The 16,298-nt window shown below is 39.1% G+C and overlaps 1 protein-coding gene across 1 annotated transcript in view; it reads right to left on the bottom strand.

Moving 5' to 3' along the window:
• Window positions 1-16,298, bottom strand: part of CFAP43 (cilia and flagella associated protein 43) — a 118,410-nt gene that overhangs the window by 47,775 nt on the left and 54,337 nt on the right. The window contains exons 17-22 of the mRNA XM_010356218.2: window positions 15,441-15,588; window positions 12,925-13,017; window positions 12,120-12,197; window positions 5,543-5,668; window positions 1,883-1,987; window positions 761-877 (exon numbers count right to left, since the gene is read on the bottom strand). Coding sequence (XP_010354520.2) covers window positions 761-877; window positions 1,883-1,987; window positions 5,543-5,668; window positions 12,120-12,197; window positions 12,925-13,017; window positions 15,441-15,588 — 667 coding nt within the window. The remainder of the gene's footprint in view (window positions 1-760; window positions 878-1,882; window positions 1,988-5,542; window positions 5,669-12,119; window positions 12,198-12,924; window positions 13,018-15,440; window positions 15,589-16,298) is intronic.

The following is a 16,298-nucleotide window of genomic DNA, read 5'->3' as shown; positions in this document are numbered from 1 at the left end:
TAGATCCCAGAACTGCTGCAGAAGAGATTAAAGCTTCAGAACTGATAAACGATGGATAAATCAAAGGAATAAAAATTGTCCTTGAGGGTGTGTAATATTTATATCTTTCTGTCAGTATGACACCTGCTTGTAAATATTTTGAGTCTTTTTTGGTACTTAAATATTAAGAAATATATATTCTCTTTATATTTTACAAAGAAACCTGTTCACAAAGGACTGGTGGGTGAAGGTGAAGGAGAATTAAGCATGCCTTCTTCTTGTTTCAGAAAAAGAGTGGGCGCACAGCTCCGACTAAAACAAAACTACACTGAAGGGCGCTGTTTTCTTTAGTGGTTTGACAGAGATTATTGTTTAAAAAGTGGAATTTAGGAAAACCATAATTCTATCAAAACAAATTCTACTTTATCCTTGATCAATTATCTTAAAAACAATCCCTAGTGACAAGGGAGGATGAAAAGGATATCTGTGGATGAAGACAACCTCTGTGCAGGATAAGAGCAAAACCCCAAATCTCATTTTTTAAGGTATATCCTCATATTTGAGGGCTAGCCAGTGTTGTATAAGATATAGGTTCCTTGATTTATTGTGTGGATATAGGCTCCTATAGTCATTAGAATATATTCTATAAATTAACAAGAAATAAAAATATAAATACATACAATACCTAAACTTAAATTATATCCCAACTCAAATCTGAACAAAGGAGACTCTAAAATAAAGCACATCACTTATATAAACACATATATATTTAAAATAGTACTTTGAGACACTCTGCTTCAATCTTCTTTTGTTGTAAAACTCTTTCCAACTCTTTCAGCTCTTCAACCGTGCGTGCTTTCATCGGGAAGTTTTCAACCACACAGGGGATATGAAAACACTTGGGGAAAAAAACGCAAGACAAAATAAATTCATTTGTAGAATAATTGTGCGTTTCTGGGGTTGAGTAGGGGATGTTTTCTGTGATTAAAATTAAGCCATAGGTTATCATGCATGGGTAAAATTGTCAGTGGAAACCTTTTTAAAAATAAAACAATGTATTCCATGAGTATTGGTATAAACTTCATATAAAATACTGTGCTTTTGTGAAGGGCTGATTTTTAGGTCAGTAGTTCTCAACTAGGAGCAATTTTTCTCCCTCCTCCTTTCCCCATCCTTTTCCCCCAAGACATTTGGCAACATTTTTTATCCTAATTAGTGGAGGCAAACAATGCTACTGTCTCCAAATAGAGGCCAGAGATGTTGCTACACATCCTGCAGGGCATAGAACAGCCCCCATAACAAGAAATGATCCAGCCCAAAATGTATGGCTCATGAGAACCATGTTTTAGAGCAATACTCAAATCACATAAAATGTAGGGTGGCTGTATACTTCATTGTCCACTTTTGGAGCATATTTGAAAGTGAAAGGGATGCTGATAACAGTTACTCTGGGATCACAGACATGACCTGAGACTTTTGGTCACCCTGCACAAACAGGGAAATTTTATTTGAGGGCATCTCAATGAGAAACAGCTCCTTAGAAAATGGGAAGGCAGGCACAGGTAGAAACATGAACCAGATTTCGTCTACATTTCAATCTGTGAAATGTGAGTGAGCAGACATCTATTAAGACCCAGATGCAGAGGGTGTCTGAGAGGAAAGGAGGAAAAGAATGCTAAGACGGATCTTCAGAAATGATGGCTGGGAAGCACATGGGGACTGAGCACAGAGGGAAGGAGCCAAGAGACAGGGACATATCCAGGTGAAATTCAGTATAGGAAGGGGCAAGTCATGCTCTCAGTGCTTTGCTACGCCTGAATGTTCTTAAATTTATTTTTAAAACTTTCCTGAGCTTTTGATGACAATTCTCATCAGGTTTTGTACCTAGGGTTCTATCTGTTACCTTAAGAGCTCGACCTTTCACAGCCATCGAATTCCAACATTCTTCTTTGATAAGTTCAGCCAAATAGCTCTTGGCTAGGTTATGCATCTCTACATCCTTTATCATCTTGAAGAACGCAGACAAAGGGAAAAGATAAAAATGAAAGTGTGGCCTCAGAAATAATAATCTCCATTGTAAACTCATTAACTGCACTTTCAGTGGTAGAGTTTGGTTGTCTTTCTCCAACACTTTGAGCCACTTTGCACTGAGATGCACTTTCAGGAAACACATCTCTGCCTTTGAGAACATCTTCTGTAGTTTGTCTGTAGACTTGGATTCTCTTCCTTGAGGACACACAGTACCTCTAAGGATGGTCAGGTTGCATACACAAGTGAAGCGGGGTGTGAGGATGGATGCACTGTGGTGGTGAGCTGCATGGTTAATGTGCACAAAATCTGCTGCTTGGAACAGCAGTGAAGCAAAACCACTGAGCAAAGTCTTCCTGTTTTATTAGAGAGGTCTGGAATTCATATTTTTATGTGAAACTGCCAGATATTTAAATGTTGGCTTAAATCTCACCAACACACATTTGAAGTGCGTTTGTGACCTCTGTCTGGGAGTCTTTACTGTACTTAATTATTCTATTATTTACGTCCACAATAAAAAAGAACCCTCTGCTACCCTTGGGGATCATACAATTTGTGTTTTTTTCCACTTAAAAACATGTTACTTCAGTTAGTTTTACTTGCTTACGTAATCCCATTGCTTATTATTTAAATAATTAAGTATTCCTATTTCAATACAGTTTCCTGAAAGGCCTGGTGTGAAAGTGAGACCTAACAATCTTTAGTCCTTAGCATCCTTTTCAGGATCTCTGTGCACTTCATTTTTTTGGCAGAATTATTAGCAAACTAGCTAAGAATAATATCTCGCAGATTTAAAATGTCTTTTTTAGTACTTCTTGTGAATTTCTATTTATTTTATTGTCTGATTAAATGACTTTAATTTGCAATTCATTTCTTTTTGATTCTGACCCAGTAAGTTAATAGCTAATATAGTTTTAAATTATTTCTTTCTAAATAGACAGCTGGCTTGGCATATCAGTTGTCAGGACCTGCCTGATTCCCAGCCCACTCGGCCCTCCTCTCTCCACTGCTGAGGCTGTTTATCAACTCCTCCAAACTCAGTCCCTAATACTGTGTCCAGGTTGTCATTATTGGGCTTTGGTCTTTTTCCTATTATTGAGATCCTGGCCGGGGCAGGGTAGTAGCCTAGTCTCTCATTCACATCCTTGACTGGCAGGTGCCACTAACTCCTCCTAAGGACTGGTATTCTGATCCTAAACATGCTGAAAGCTCCTAAACAGCTGAGTTTATGGTGTCATCTGCTAACACTGTTCTCTAATGGACCACTATTGTGCCTAATCTGGTGTTAATATCTCTTCAAAGGCACAGAGCTCAAGAAAAAAAATAAACAATATGATGGAAACTAGCATGTGGAGGGCCTTTCTCTGCGCCAAATCCTGTCTCAGAGGATCAAGGAGAACTCTTGAGGGATGAGCATGAATTTGGTAAGTGGCAAGGAAGGGCATCTGGGGCAGAGGCACAGGGTGGCAGTGGGGGAGGTAGGATGAGTTTGGCAATGGTAAATAGTTCAGTGGGCCGGGGGAGCAGGTTCACTGTGTCAAGTAGTCATATACAGCTTGGAGAAAGAAGCAAATATACAGTGAGGAAGGGGGCAGGCACCGAACCCACACACATTGCTGAGTGGTCAAGATGACTGGGCTGGGAGAACCTGGTGCAGAATAGCAGGGGCATTCTGAGCCTGAGCCAAGCCAGAGCCAAGGAGGAAGAGCCTCTGAGGAGGAACAGCCAGGATCCTCCTGGTTCTGATCTTAGCCAAGTGGCTGTAGCTCTCTAAGCCTCTATCTAAGCCTCAGTTTTTTCAAGTGGGGCAAACTATCACCTGCCTTTTTGAATTGTGATAATCAAAATAAATAAATTCAAAAAGCTCCTAGATTGGTGCCTACCTCTTGTGATAAGAAAATGGGACTTTTTTCATAGCTTCCTGTTGCACAATCAATAAAAAAGCCAAATTCTTTATCACAATATACAAGGTCTTTAGGCGCTAGCCTCTGCCTACCTCCCCTACCTCATTCCATGAGGCTCTCTCCCACCCAGCATGCTTCAGCCTTTCTGGCCGTGCTGTTCCTGGAATACTGCAAGCCATTTCTGCCTGTGGGCCTTTGCTCTTGTTGCTCCCTGTGCTTGACATTCACTCCCCCCAGATCTTTGCACAGCCAGATGTCTCTCTTCCTTTAGTTCTCAACTGAAATGTCTGCCCTTTGAAGTGGCTTTCTTTGACCACAGAAGTAGATCTCCCACATCTATCACAGCATCCAGTTTGTTTCCATCATATACTATGTAGAGATTCATTTACGACCGGTCTTCTTCAGTACATTAGCCCCATGAAATGTGTCTGTCTTCATTATTGTATTCCCAGCACCTACATTAATGTGCCTGGGACATGAATAAATGTTGCAGAATAAATGAAGGAATGATTATCCCAGGTAAATTTTATTGTACTAAATCAGTCTGTTGAGATACTCTTGTCCTAATTGTTATCCACTACATTTCCTCAACTTCTCAGTCTCATGTCATTCATTAATTTGACAAATCTCCTCATTTCTGTATCTTCACCCCAGTCATTAATAAACATGTTTATCAGGACCAAGTCCTGGGGCACACGGTGGAAACCTCCCTCCTAGAGGCATCAGTCAAATAATCAACCTCCTCTTGGTGTAGTTGTTTCATCTATTATAATCCACCTTAACTGTCCTTGAATCCAGCTATCTTTCATTCTCCTGTGTTTTTATATTTGCAGATTCAAAAAATTAACCTGTACTAGCAGGTTGAGAAAGAGGTAGCTTCAGTATATCCTGTGTAAAACACACTTAGGGCTTTTATTTAAAATAAAATCCATATGAGCAAACAATTTGATGTGACTGCCACAAAATAATACAAAGGCTCAATTAATAGAAGTATAGTATGAATGGAGGTTTCAGTTTATGCTTTTCTCTACACTGGACAGAAAATAATTTGAATTCTTCTGTGGGTACAATATGCAAATATAATTAATCTGGAGGAAAAGGGCAAGATCATGACGAGACTATTGAAAGTATAATACATGATGGTCATAGGAGCTAGGATAATTAGTCTAGACAGGAGAAAATCCACAGGGAACATGGAAATTTCTAATCCTCTACCACTCTCAGAGGCGCCATAGAGTAGGAAGTGCTCAAAGAGTAGAAGGATCAGTGAGTACAGGAAGAAAGATTTCCACTTTAATTAAGAAAGGGCTTACTAAACCAGAAGCGTCCAAAGTTGGCATGAGGTGGCTGAGAAGATTTCCAAAAATGTTCAAACATATGGCTGGCAGGAATGTCTTGGAGGGGAAGCAAATGTCAGATGTCTGGCTAGCCTAGATGTTCCCCCTGCTCCTAACCCCCAAATTCAGTGACCCTCTGATTCATTACACTTACATGTACTACATTTGCTTTATTCACATTACACTGGAAAAGGTTTTGTCATATTCACATTATTATGAAAAAGTTCCCTTTCCTGTTATCTTTTTACTTCTTTCATCATAACTTTATGGTGCTTAAATTATACTTTTTCATACCTTTGCCACTTCTTCCTGACTTTCATCATGAAGCCTTTCTAGTTCCTCAAGATCTAGACCAAATTCCTGTTGGTCTAATTTTGCAATATTTTCTAGTTTGTCATTTTCTTCCATCATATTCAGAATCTGAATGTTGAAATAAAAAAGGGTGGTGATAAGTAAAGAATTAAACTGTAATAAGATAATTTTCTTAGTTTCTTTTAGGCAGCAATCAATAAAAAATAGATGTTTTCTTTATCTAAATGTACTACTAAGTAAAGAATTAGATTATGGACTTATTGTGGTTATTGAAGTTTTAAGGTTTCATCCTTAAAAACTCATTCATCTAACAAGAAAAACTACAAAAATACATAAGCTCATCATTTCATTCTATGATATTAAAGCACTGTTGCTAGTTTGAGGTATACTAACAGCATTATGGTTATGTGTTTTAAGAGTCTTTATCACTTAGAGACACATACCAAAATAGAGATGATATGATGTTTGGGATTTACTTCAGAATAATCAGGGAAAGGGTAATGGATGGAAGCATTGGTGAAATGATATTGGCCACTGGATGTATTATACTATTCTCTTCAATTTTGTACAAATTTGAACTTCTATACAATAAAAATTATCTTTAAAAGTTTATAACTTCAAAAAATTCAGGGGCAAAGAATACACACTGCAACATATATGACAAAATATTCATGTCTTTAATATATAAAAAGCACTTACAAATAAACAAAAATGAGGCAGACAACATGATAGAAAAAATGGGACTTCAGTTTCAAAATGATAGACTGAGAATGAGTTCAACAATTTTTCTTTTTTGCCCCAAAATATAAAGTTAAGAGAAAAGAAGTATAGCATAGATAAATCCATTACTACAATGAAGAGGAAAAAAGAAATAGAATCCTTCAGGAGCATGAAAACTACAACAACTGAAAGATGGAAATCAGATGGATCAGCAGGATGCATCACAGCCCAGAATGCCCTCAGCACAGCACTTAACAACAGGTGGAGGCTACACCAGATACAGGAACAAGGGTTTACCTAAGAGTGCTGGCAGGTTGATTAGTTGGGGCTGCTGCATCAGAAACAGACAGTAGAACCTGCCTGTACCCTCACCTGGTGAAGTACCCTAGGGTCCAGCAGTAGTAACTGGAGTGTTTGTCTCCAGGCAGAAGAAACTGGAATGAATATTTGGATGGGAGAAACAAGGCAAGGCCCAAGGAATCTGTCAGTGGCTAGAAAGAATAGAGAACTCCCCGCATCACACAATGGGCTGCCAAGACACTTCCCAACACCACCCACCCTTTCTCTTTTTACTGAGAGCAGACAGAATACCTGCTAAAGTCAGATCTCCTACACTTCTTCCAAAGCAGGCTGAGCTGGTATCATGGAATTGTACCAGAGAGTTTCAATTATAAAGACAAGCATGAAATAATAACAATAAATCACTAAATATTTGGGGAACAACAAGACCACTGGAGAGAAACAATAAATTCAACAAAATAGAAGACTTGTTGCCCAAAGGAAAAGAGTTAATTAAGCAAGAAGGTTATAATTTTACAGGAACTAGGAGTGCAAAATATTGTATTTCATAAAGAGAATCACAAGACAAGAAAAATAAATGAAGGATAATGACTGATAAGAGATAAATATGTTATTTTCAAAAGATATGATAGTCTACCTAGATAATCTAAGACAATCAAGTGACAAAATAGTAGAACTAAAAAGAATTCAACAAGGTGGTCAGAAAAAAATCAATAATATTCACATATACCAATAATATATACCAATATATAACATACACCAATTGTATTAGTCTGTTTTCATGCAGCTGATAAAGACAAAAGAGGTTTAATGGGCTTACAGTTCCACATGGCTGGGGAAGCCTCACAATCATGGCAGAAGGTGAAAGGAAAGGCATGTCTCACATGGCAGCAGATAAGAGAAGAGAGCTTGTGTAGGGAAACTCCCCTTTTTAAAACCATCCGATTTCCTCAGACTTATTCACTATTGCAAGAATAGCATGAGAAAGACCCGCTCTCATAATTCAATTATCTCCCACTAGGTCCCTCCCACAATACATGGGAATTATGGGAGCTACAATTCAAGATGAGATTTGGGTGGGGACACAGTCAAACCATATCACCAATGTAATAGAAAAATATTCCACTCACAAAAATGGTATAAACTATAAGATACCTAAAATAAACCTAATAAGAAATTTACACAAAGTCACTTTTGGAGAAACTATAAACTTTCACTGGAGATTATCTTTTTAAAATTGAATAAATAAATAAATATATAATATACACATATGTAAATATTATATATTTATTGAAAATATAACTTTCAAAGTTATATATTTTAAAAGAAATAAATACACAGGCCTGGTGCAGTGGCTCATGCCTGTAATCCCAGCACTTTGGGAGGCCAAGGCAGAAGGCTAGGAATTCAAGACCAGCCTGGGCAACATAGGGAGACCCCGTCTCTTCAAAAAAATACAAAAATCAGTTGGGCATGGTGGCGCATGTCTACAGGCCTAGCTTACTTGGAAGGCTGAGGTGAGAGGATTGCTTGTGCCCAGGAGTTCAGGCTGCCGTGAGCTACGCTTGTGCCACTGCACTCTAGCCTGGGTTACTAAGCAAGATCTTGTCTCTAAATAAATAAATGAAAGATGTAAATATATAAATATACAGATGCTCCTCAACTTATGATGGGGTTATGGTCCAACAAACCCATTGTAAGATGAAAATATCATGTCAAAAGGGGCATTTGTAGACATGATGGGCTGCGAAAACATAAAACACGATATCCAAAAAATGATGGCAACACAGTATACTTCAGAGTATTCATTGTTTACCTTCATGCATGGCTAACTAGGAGCTGTGGCTTACTGCCACTGCCCACCATTGTGAGAAAGTATGGTACCACATATTGCTACTCTGGGAAAAGACCAAATTCAAAATTTAAATCACAGTTTCTACTGAATGTGCATTGCTTTTGTACCATCACAAGGTCGAAAAATTATAAGTTGAACCACTCTGAGTTGGGGACTGTCTGTATATATCTTACTTCAATTTAAAAAATATTCTTCAGTAAAGTTTTATCATATATATATATATATATATATATATATATATATATATACACACTAAAGTTCAGAGCTGGCAGATAAATTCTTCTCCAAATCAAACTATAAGCAATATACTCTCAATCAAAATCAAATGAGAGTTTTTCATGGAGTTTGACAAGCTGATTTTAAAATTCTGATGGAAAAGTAAGTACACATAAAAAGGCCTTTTTTTTTTTAAAAAAGAAGGGCAAAAGGAGAATTATTCTCAAGATACAAGAACTATTATAAAGCCATAGTAATTAAAATAGCTTGGTATTGGCTCAAGAAAAGATCAATATTCAATCTTAGAACAGAGTCCAGAAACAATCCTATGTCCAGGGATTGATAGAGGAGACACCGCAGATCAGCAGAGAAAGGACAGTATATTAAATAAAACAGACTTGGGAAATGGGCTATTTATTTGAAAAAAATAAAATTAGAACCATATGACATACCATTCACAAAAATAAATTATAGGTGAAATCAAAGAGTATTAGAAGAAAATATGTGTGACTTTGAAAGGTCATTTAAAATCAGATGTAAAACCCAAAAGTTATAAAGAAAATAATCAAAAACTTGGTTCATGCCATAATTTTAAAATTCTGCTTTCTAATAAAATTATTTAAAATTTGGTACTTCATAAAAGTTAAAAGACAGAAAGTATTTGTAGTAGGATGAGCCATATATTTTTCTAGAAAATATTTGTAGGTTGAGCCACATAAAACAGCAATTACATGAAGTTCCACCTAATAATAAGGGCTACCTTTAGGTATGTCCTGTTCACACTTCCATGCTCTTTTCCTTTCCAACTGACTCAGATGAGATCAAACAAGGCAATCTTCGAAGCCCTGAGTTGAAGATAGCAGGGTCTCTGAATGACTGCATGGAACAGAGGAGCTGCTGAGCTGAATACCTACCCAGGATGGTTACATGGGAATGAAATAACCTTCTCATCACTGTGCCACTATGCTTTTTTGAGTTTATGTGTTACCATAGGCTAGCTAACTCTAATTATCATAAATACATATAAATAAAAAATAAAAATAAAGAACTCCTATAATCAACAAGAAAATAACCAATTATCCAATAAGGAAATAGGCAAAGAATATAAACAGGAAATTCACAGGAGAAGAAATACAAATAGTGTTTAGAGTTATGAAAAGGTGCTCAGTCTTATTAGTAATTAGGAAAATAAAAACAAAGGGCCAAGGAAATGATTTAAGAACTTTTCCTAAAACCGAGAGACAAAGGTTTCCTATTAAAATGCCCATCAAAGTCTAGCATATGAAAGAATAAAACACCTAGGGTCCTGGTAGGAAAAGGTAACACATTCAAATGGGAAAACTGAAGAGAGAAACTTAAAAAAAAAGATTTGGCAGAGTCAGGAGAGCCAGCAAGACATGATAAAGCATTAGGCTTCCAACTGCGGGAAGCCATCTCCACTTCTAGGTCTGAAGGGCAAGAGCTGGGAGCGGTTAATGAACCTGGAGAGACCCATAAATGTAGGAGAGGGATGGCGGTCATTGCCAGCTCATAACCCTACAGGGAGGAAACTGGGAGAATGAGGACCCTGGTCTTAGTCTCCTGCCCTGCAATCCATGATCTGAGCCCCAAGAGGCTGGCCTTCATGAGCAGCAACAATGGGGTTCTCCTGCTGATGCCACTTATTGCCTAAACCCAAGAGAAAGTCAGAAGGCAAGACAGTGCATTGCTACTATCCATAAAGGCCAGCCTCTTGGGGCTCAAAGAAGAGTGGAAAAGGTTTGCTGGTGCAAACCAAGAATACCCATTGAACATATCAAGGTGCATACCTGTAAATTTCCAAACACTGTGGATAAAGAGAAGATCCTATAAGTCTCCAAAGATAAAAATCTGGTTACCTACAAAGAATTGGGAGTCAGGCACTGGAGTCTCTGAAGGAAACACTGGAAGTCAGGAGACAATGGAGCAAGCCTTCAACATTCTGAAGGCACGGCCGGGCGCGGTGGCTCAAGCCTGTAATCCCAGCACTTTGGGAGGCTGAGATGAGCGGATCATGAGGTCAGGAGATCGAGACCATCCTGGCTAACATGGTGAAACCCCGTCTCTACTAAAAAAAAAAAAATACAAAAAACTAGCCGGGCGAGGTGGCGGGCGCCTGTAGTCCCAGCTACTTGGGAGGCTGAGGCAGGAGAATGGCGTAAACTCGGGAGGCGGAGCTTGCAGTGAGCTGAGATCCAGCCACTGCACTCCAGCCTGGGCGACAGAGCTAGACTCCGTCTCAAAAAAAAAAAAAAAAAAAAAAAAAAACATTCTGAAGGCAAACCATCAAATGGATATGAGTGTAGGATAATTACATTTTAAGAAAAACCATATCTCACAAAGTGTACCTCCCATGTACCCTTTCTCAAGAACAGAGCCAAAGCATCTGACAGGTCTAGCAGCAGGGCACCATTCACAGTGGTACCACTTGAATGGTACCCCAGAAGCACAGCTATGTTATAAAGGATGTTCCCAAGCATGGCACAACACAGCAGTCCTGCGTAGGAAGCTACTGAAGGACACACACCAAGAATACAAAGAAAATCAAGTGGGACTCAGGAAATAGGAGCTCCAACTTAGGAGGCAGATCTCTAGGACAGCAGCCATACACCTGGTCTACTGAGCAAGAGCAAGGTGCTTTGACTGGAGCTGGAGGATGGAAAGCTCTAGAAGGGAGGTTGCCCAAAAAACGCACTGACAGATTGATCACTTCAGGTGTTTGATTGTATTGAGAAGAATTTGTTAGCATTTTGAGTTTGAATAGGTCATAGAAAGCCTTATCCAAAACAAAGGTTAACTATTAATTCTAAGAAAAATCAAGTTGTAAAAGCAGAAGTGTAATAATAATATACCGTGTGGCTCAGCTTTGAAGAATATTCAAATAACTATCATAGTATGTATTCCAAGCATGGATTTATATGTGTGCTATAGTGGGGATGGGGAGCAGTAACAAGCATAACTACTCATGTTCCATACCAGGAAGCCCATAGTTAGCATCAAAACAGAAACATCAAGAAATAACAACAGTAGTAAGAAGACTATTTAGACAGAGGTAAACAGCCCAAATGAAAAAGTGGAAAGAAGAGAAAACAGTTACCTCAGGAGTACAAGTATCAGTCAAGAGAAGTAGGGCAGTGGCTGCTTAAAAAATATTATTTTTAACTACATAACTCAGTATTATTTAATCTGTAAAAATATAAATGCATAACTTTGGTAAAAATCAGTATTATAAAAGCAATTAAGACGGTAATTTGGGGGAAGATGGGGAAAACCACTGTTGATATGGAGTATGAATTGGTGAAACTTTTATCTTATTAAAGAACTTCAGAAAACTGAGCTTACAAGCAGAGAAAGGGAGGTATAGTTCCTCAGGGTAGAACAAAATTAAGTTCAAAAAGTAATTTTAGAATAAGGGCCAAATGTATTAGAATATGAAATTACAACACTTACAGTTTTGGAAAGTGATTTGATTCCTTGTTTTATCTCTTTCCTTTTGTTGGAAAAAAGATTAACCTCCTTTTTGATGGCCTGAAACAGAACAAGTGTATCACTTAACAAAGCAAGAGAAATAAGAGAGAGAGAGACAGAGAAATATATAAAGAGATACATAGATAGCAATTCTCTAGAAACAGAAACTAAAATTTATAAAGATGAATATAAAGTGTACATGAAGTAATACCACTGCAATACCTTGCTTAAATCTAACTGCTGCTATGTAAGTGACATTAAAGCTACATGAAACACATGTCAATTATATGGCCAATGGAAAGAAAATAAATAGTGAAAAATTAGTGAACAGTTGGTTAAGGAAAACCAGTATGCACTTTTATTGGGAACTTGAGACTAGATCAATAGGCTAAATCCAGGCACGAGCTATAATCAGTCAGTCACCTTCCTGAACAGCTGCAGCCACAACATCCCTTCCCCTGTTCCTGGTCCACAGGACAGAGGTAGCATCCCCTAAAACTCACTCCACAGTGGAGTACTGCAGTTCATGCTTTGCTGTGGTTTACCTGGACACCATTGTTGGGTTGCATGTCAGCCTACGTACAGTTCTTAAAGCTCATATAACTTGATCTAAATGACTGGGCTGTGTTTAGGGTGTTTATTTGCTTTCAGAAAAGTTACACCTGTATGTTGTAATGCTCTGCCGAGTGGTGTCTCATTCCATCTTCTAACTTACCAGTAGGTTTCCTGATCTATTTGGTGCATCTACAGAGCACTATTTCAAACCTACCCCATGTTTCACAAATACCTCTTGGCTTTTTTGTTGTATCCAAGGAATTTCCTTCTTAACATCAGTTAGAACTAATTCATCTTGTGATGAGTCAATGCTTGCCTTCTGTTTCTGATACATGTTAGAAAAAGACAGACATGTGTTAAAGTTAAAATTCATCAAGTTTTTCCCCTCCCACCCTACCACATGTAACTGCTTTGAATTCCTTTGCATTTGTTACATTTTTGAAAATAATTTCAAACATTTTGTCTGCCCAAGATATAACATTTTATTCATGTAAGTCCTATCAGTCTGCCCTTATATTAGCCACAGCTTCCACCGAGGAAGCAGAGGTGATCAGACCGGTCACACTGTCACCACTCTTCGCCTTCTTTGTTACTGTGACCCACATGTTCTGCCCACAAGGCCTGTGCCACCATCTGTGCTTAGGATCTTTTTTCTTCTTTTTGAAGTCTTAATACTTAAATTTTTTTTTTTCACTGCCATCTCCTTCTGTATTATCAATGTCTCCCTTTTATAGGATCTTCACCAACAGTATCCAAACATGCTCTACTATCTTCTGTCTTAGGAAAATTACTCTCACTTGACCATCACATTCTTCTTCAGCCACCACCCTATTTCTATTTTTTTTTTTTTTTTTTTTTTTTGAGACGAAGTCTCACTCTGTCGCCCAGGCTGGAGTGCAGTGGTATGATCTTGGCTCACTGCAAGCTCTGCCTCCCGGGTTCACGCCATTCTCCTGCCTCAGCCTCCTGAGTAGCTGGGACTACAGGCGTGTGCCACCACACTTGGCTAATCTTTTGTATTTTTAGTAGAGACAGGGTTTCACCATGTTAGCCAGGATGGTCTTGATCTCCTGACCTCATGATATGCCCACCTCAGCCTCCTAAAGTGCTGGGATTACAGGTGTGTGCCAACCACTGCCCCTGCCAGCCCACCACCCTATTTCTGTGCTCCCCTTTGCAGCAAAATGTCTTGAAAGAGTTTGGGATGCCACGCTCTCCTGGCTCTCCTGTAACCTCACTGGCTAACCCTCCTCAGGGTCCTCTGCATCCCTGAACTCTTCTCCTGGCTCACCAGAAGTTGCTCTGTCCTGGTCCTCTTCTGCTTCTTGCCATTCATGCTTCCATGATGTCCTTACCTAGTGTCATGGCTTTAAATCCCATCAGCATGTCCTTGACTCAAATCAACATATCCAGTCCCGACCTCTCCCCAGAACCCAAGGTTCATCTATCCAACGGCTGAACTAGCATCTCCACTTGGGTGTCTAACAGGCTTCTTGAGCTTAGCATGGGTAAAACCGATTTTGAATTCCCTTCATAGGTGCCCCCTTCCCCTACAGTCTGCCCTATCTCCATGAATGACACCATCTTCTACACAAATGTTCAAGTAAAACAATCCAGGAGTTCTTGGGCCCTTTCTTTTCCTCTCTATGTCCAATTCATCAGTGAGTTCTATCAACCCTACCTCTGAAACCCACTTGGAATCCACCACTTCTCTCCTTGGTACAAGACTCCTCCACCTCCATCATTGCTACCTGAACCTCTGCCTCAGCCTCCTGAACAATGTCCCTGCTTCTTATCCTTCTTATCCCCTACAGGAAACATTCTTCTCACAGCATCAAATAATCATTTCAATAATGTCAATTATACCTTGTTAATCCTCTGTTCAGAACACCTGACTCAGTTCTCATTACATGTAAAATAAAATTCAAGCTCTTTACCTAGTTTACAAAGCCCTTCATTACCTGGTCTCCTCGCACTTTGAAGACTTCACCTCCCACCACTTTCTCCCTTGCTCACTTCAATAGCACGGGTCTTTTTTAGGTCCTAACATACCACACGCCAAGCTCTTTCTTTCCCCCTTTGCCCTGAATACTCTTGCTACCCTCCCATTGTCTTTGCATGGTGGTGTTCTCTTTTAATTCAGATCTCAGCTTAAATGTCTTCTTGGAGAGGCTATCCAGTCCAATACTATCACATCAACCTATTTTTATTCACTGAGTAGAACTTGTTACTATCTCATTGTTTCCTCTGCATTTGCTTATCTGTCTCTCCCTGCCCATCCCCAATGCCCAATTCGGATGTAAACTCCACGGAAGCAGAAATTTTTCTATCTTGTTCATGGCTATAGCCCCCACAGCCTAGCACTCTGTAGGCACTCTATAAATATTTGTTAATTGAATGAGTGAACGCTGTTCTTTAGCTAGACACTTCCTAAATAACATCTGTAATACGAAAGTATAGAGAGACCATTTTGACCAAGTACAAGTGTGGGTAGAAGATTTTTTTTCCAGGCAAGCCTGGATTTTGTACTATGGTTTAAATGAGATCTGAAATGTACCATTTGCAATTGCTTTGAGAAAGGCTAAATATTTTCTCTCAGACATAGCTTATTCTCTTTTTGAAAATCATGGGATACCTGGAAAAAGAGAAATATTACTAAATATCTGCTTAAAGAAACCACAAGCCGAAAACCTCTGATTTACAAAGAAAGAAATGTAAGCAAGCAAGCTAGTCATATAGGAACTCAACTGTGTGTTCAGAATCGGATCCCAAATCTATGGAAACTTTTGGTGTTGTCCTTAAATAATCATTCTCCTCGTCCATGGTGCTGCTCAGGGAAATTAATAGTTTTTGGTAATAGTCCAGAATTTCACTGGCTAGGAGTCCTCCAAACCGCCTATATTAATAAAAAAGAAAACACAGAGGCTACAAAAATCATAATTAAAAAAAATCACATTTAGCTGTATTATTTTCAGGTAACTAACCATTTCAGTTTATAGATAAGTAACCAAGGAAATATGTGGACAATTCTTCACAGTGCCTTGTGGAAACTTCCTCTTCAGTGCCTACTTCTTTTTTAGAATTTCTTTTTTAAAAATTTTTTATTTTTTTAAAGAGAAAGGGTCTTGTTCTGTCACCTAGGCTGGAGTACGGTGATGTAATCACAGCTTACTGCAACCTCGAACTCCTGGGCTCAAATGATCCTCCCACCTCAGCCTCCAGAGTAGCTGGGACCACAGGGGTATACCACCATGCATGGCTAAAGGACTCTGCTTCTCACAGGAGGACCTTACATGGGCTCCAGGCCATGACAAGCTTCTTGACCTTTCTAGGGTGCCCTCTCCTCACACTGTCCTCATACCCTAACTTAACATGCCCTCTGTATCTGCCCTGGCCATTGCACAGAAGAGCCAGTGCACTGGCTGAGCTCTCAGAATACACCAGGCAGTGTGCGGCTTCACACACATAATCACATGTGGCCCTCATCACCCCACGCTGCATTGAGAGTGGTATTGTTACTTCCACTTAATTCACCAGGGCACTGCAAACTTTGGATGCATCAGCATAACTGGGAGAGTTTAAAAACAGATTCCTGGGCCCCACCTG

The sequence above is a fragment of the Rhinopithecus roxellana genome, chromosome 11 (assembly GCF_007565055.1).
Source record: "Rhinopithecus roxellana isolate Shanxi Qingling chromosome 11, ASM756505v1, whole genome shotgun sequence".
Classification (NCBI taxonomy): domain Eukaryota; kingdom Metazoa; phylum Chordata; class Mammalia; order Primates; family Cercopithecidae; genus Rhinopithecus; species Rhinopithecus roxellana.
The sequence above is the reverse complement of the archived record's forward strand: the minus strand, read 5'-3'. Positions and strand labels throughout refer to the sequence as shown.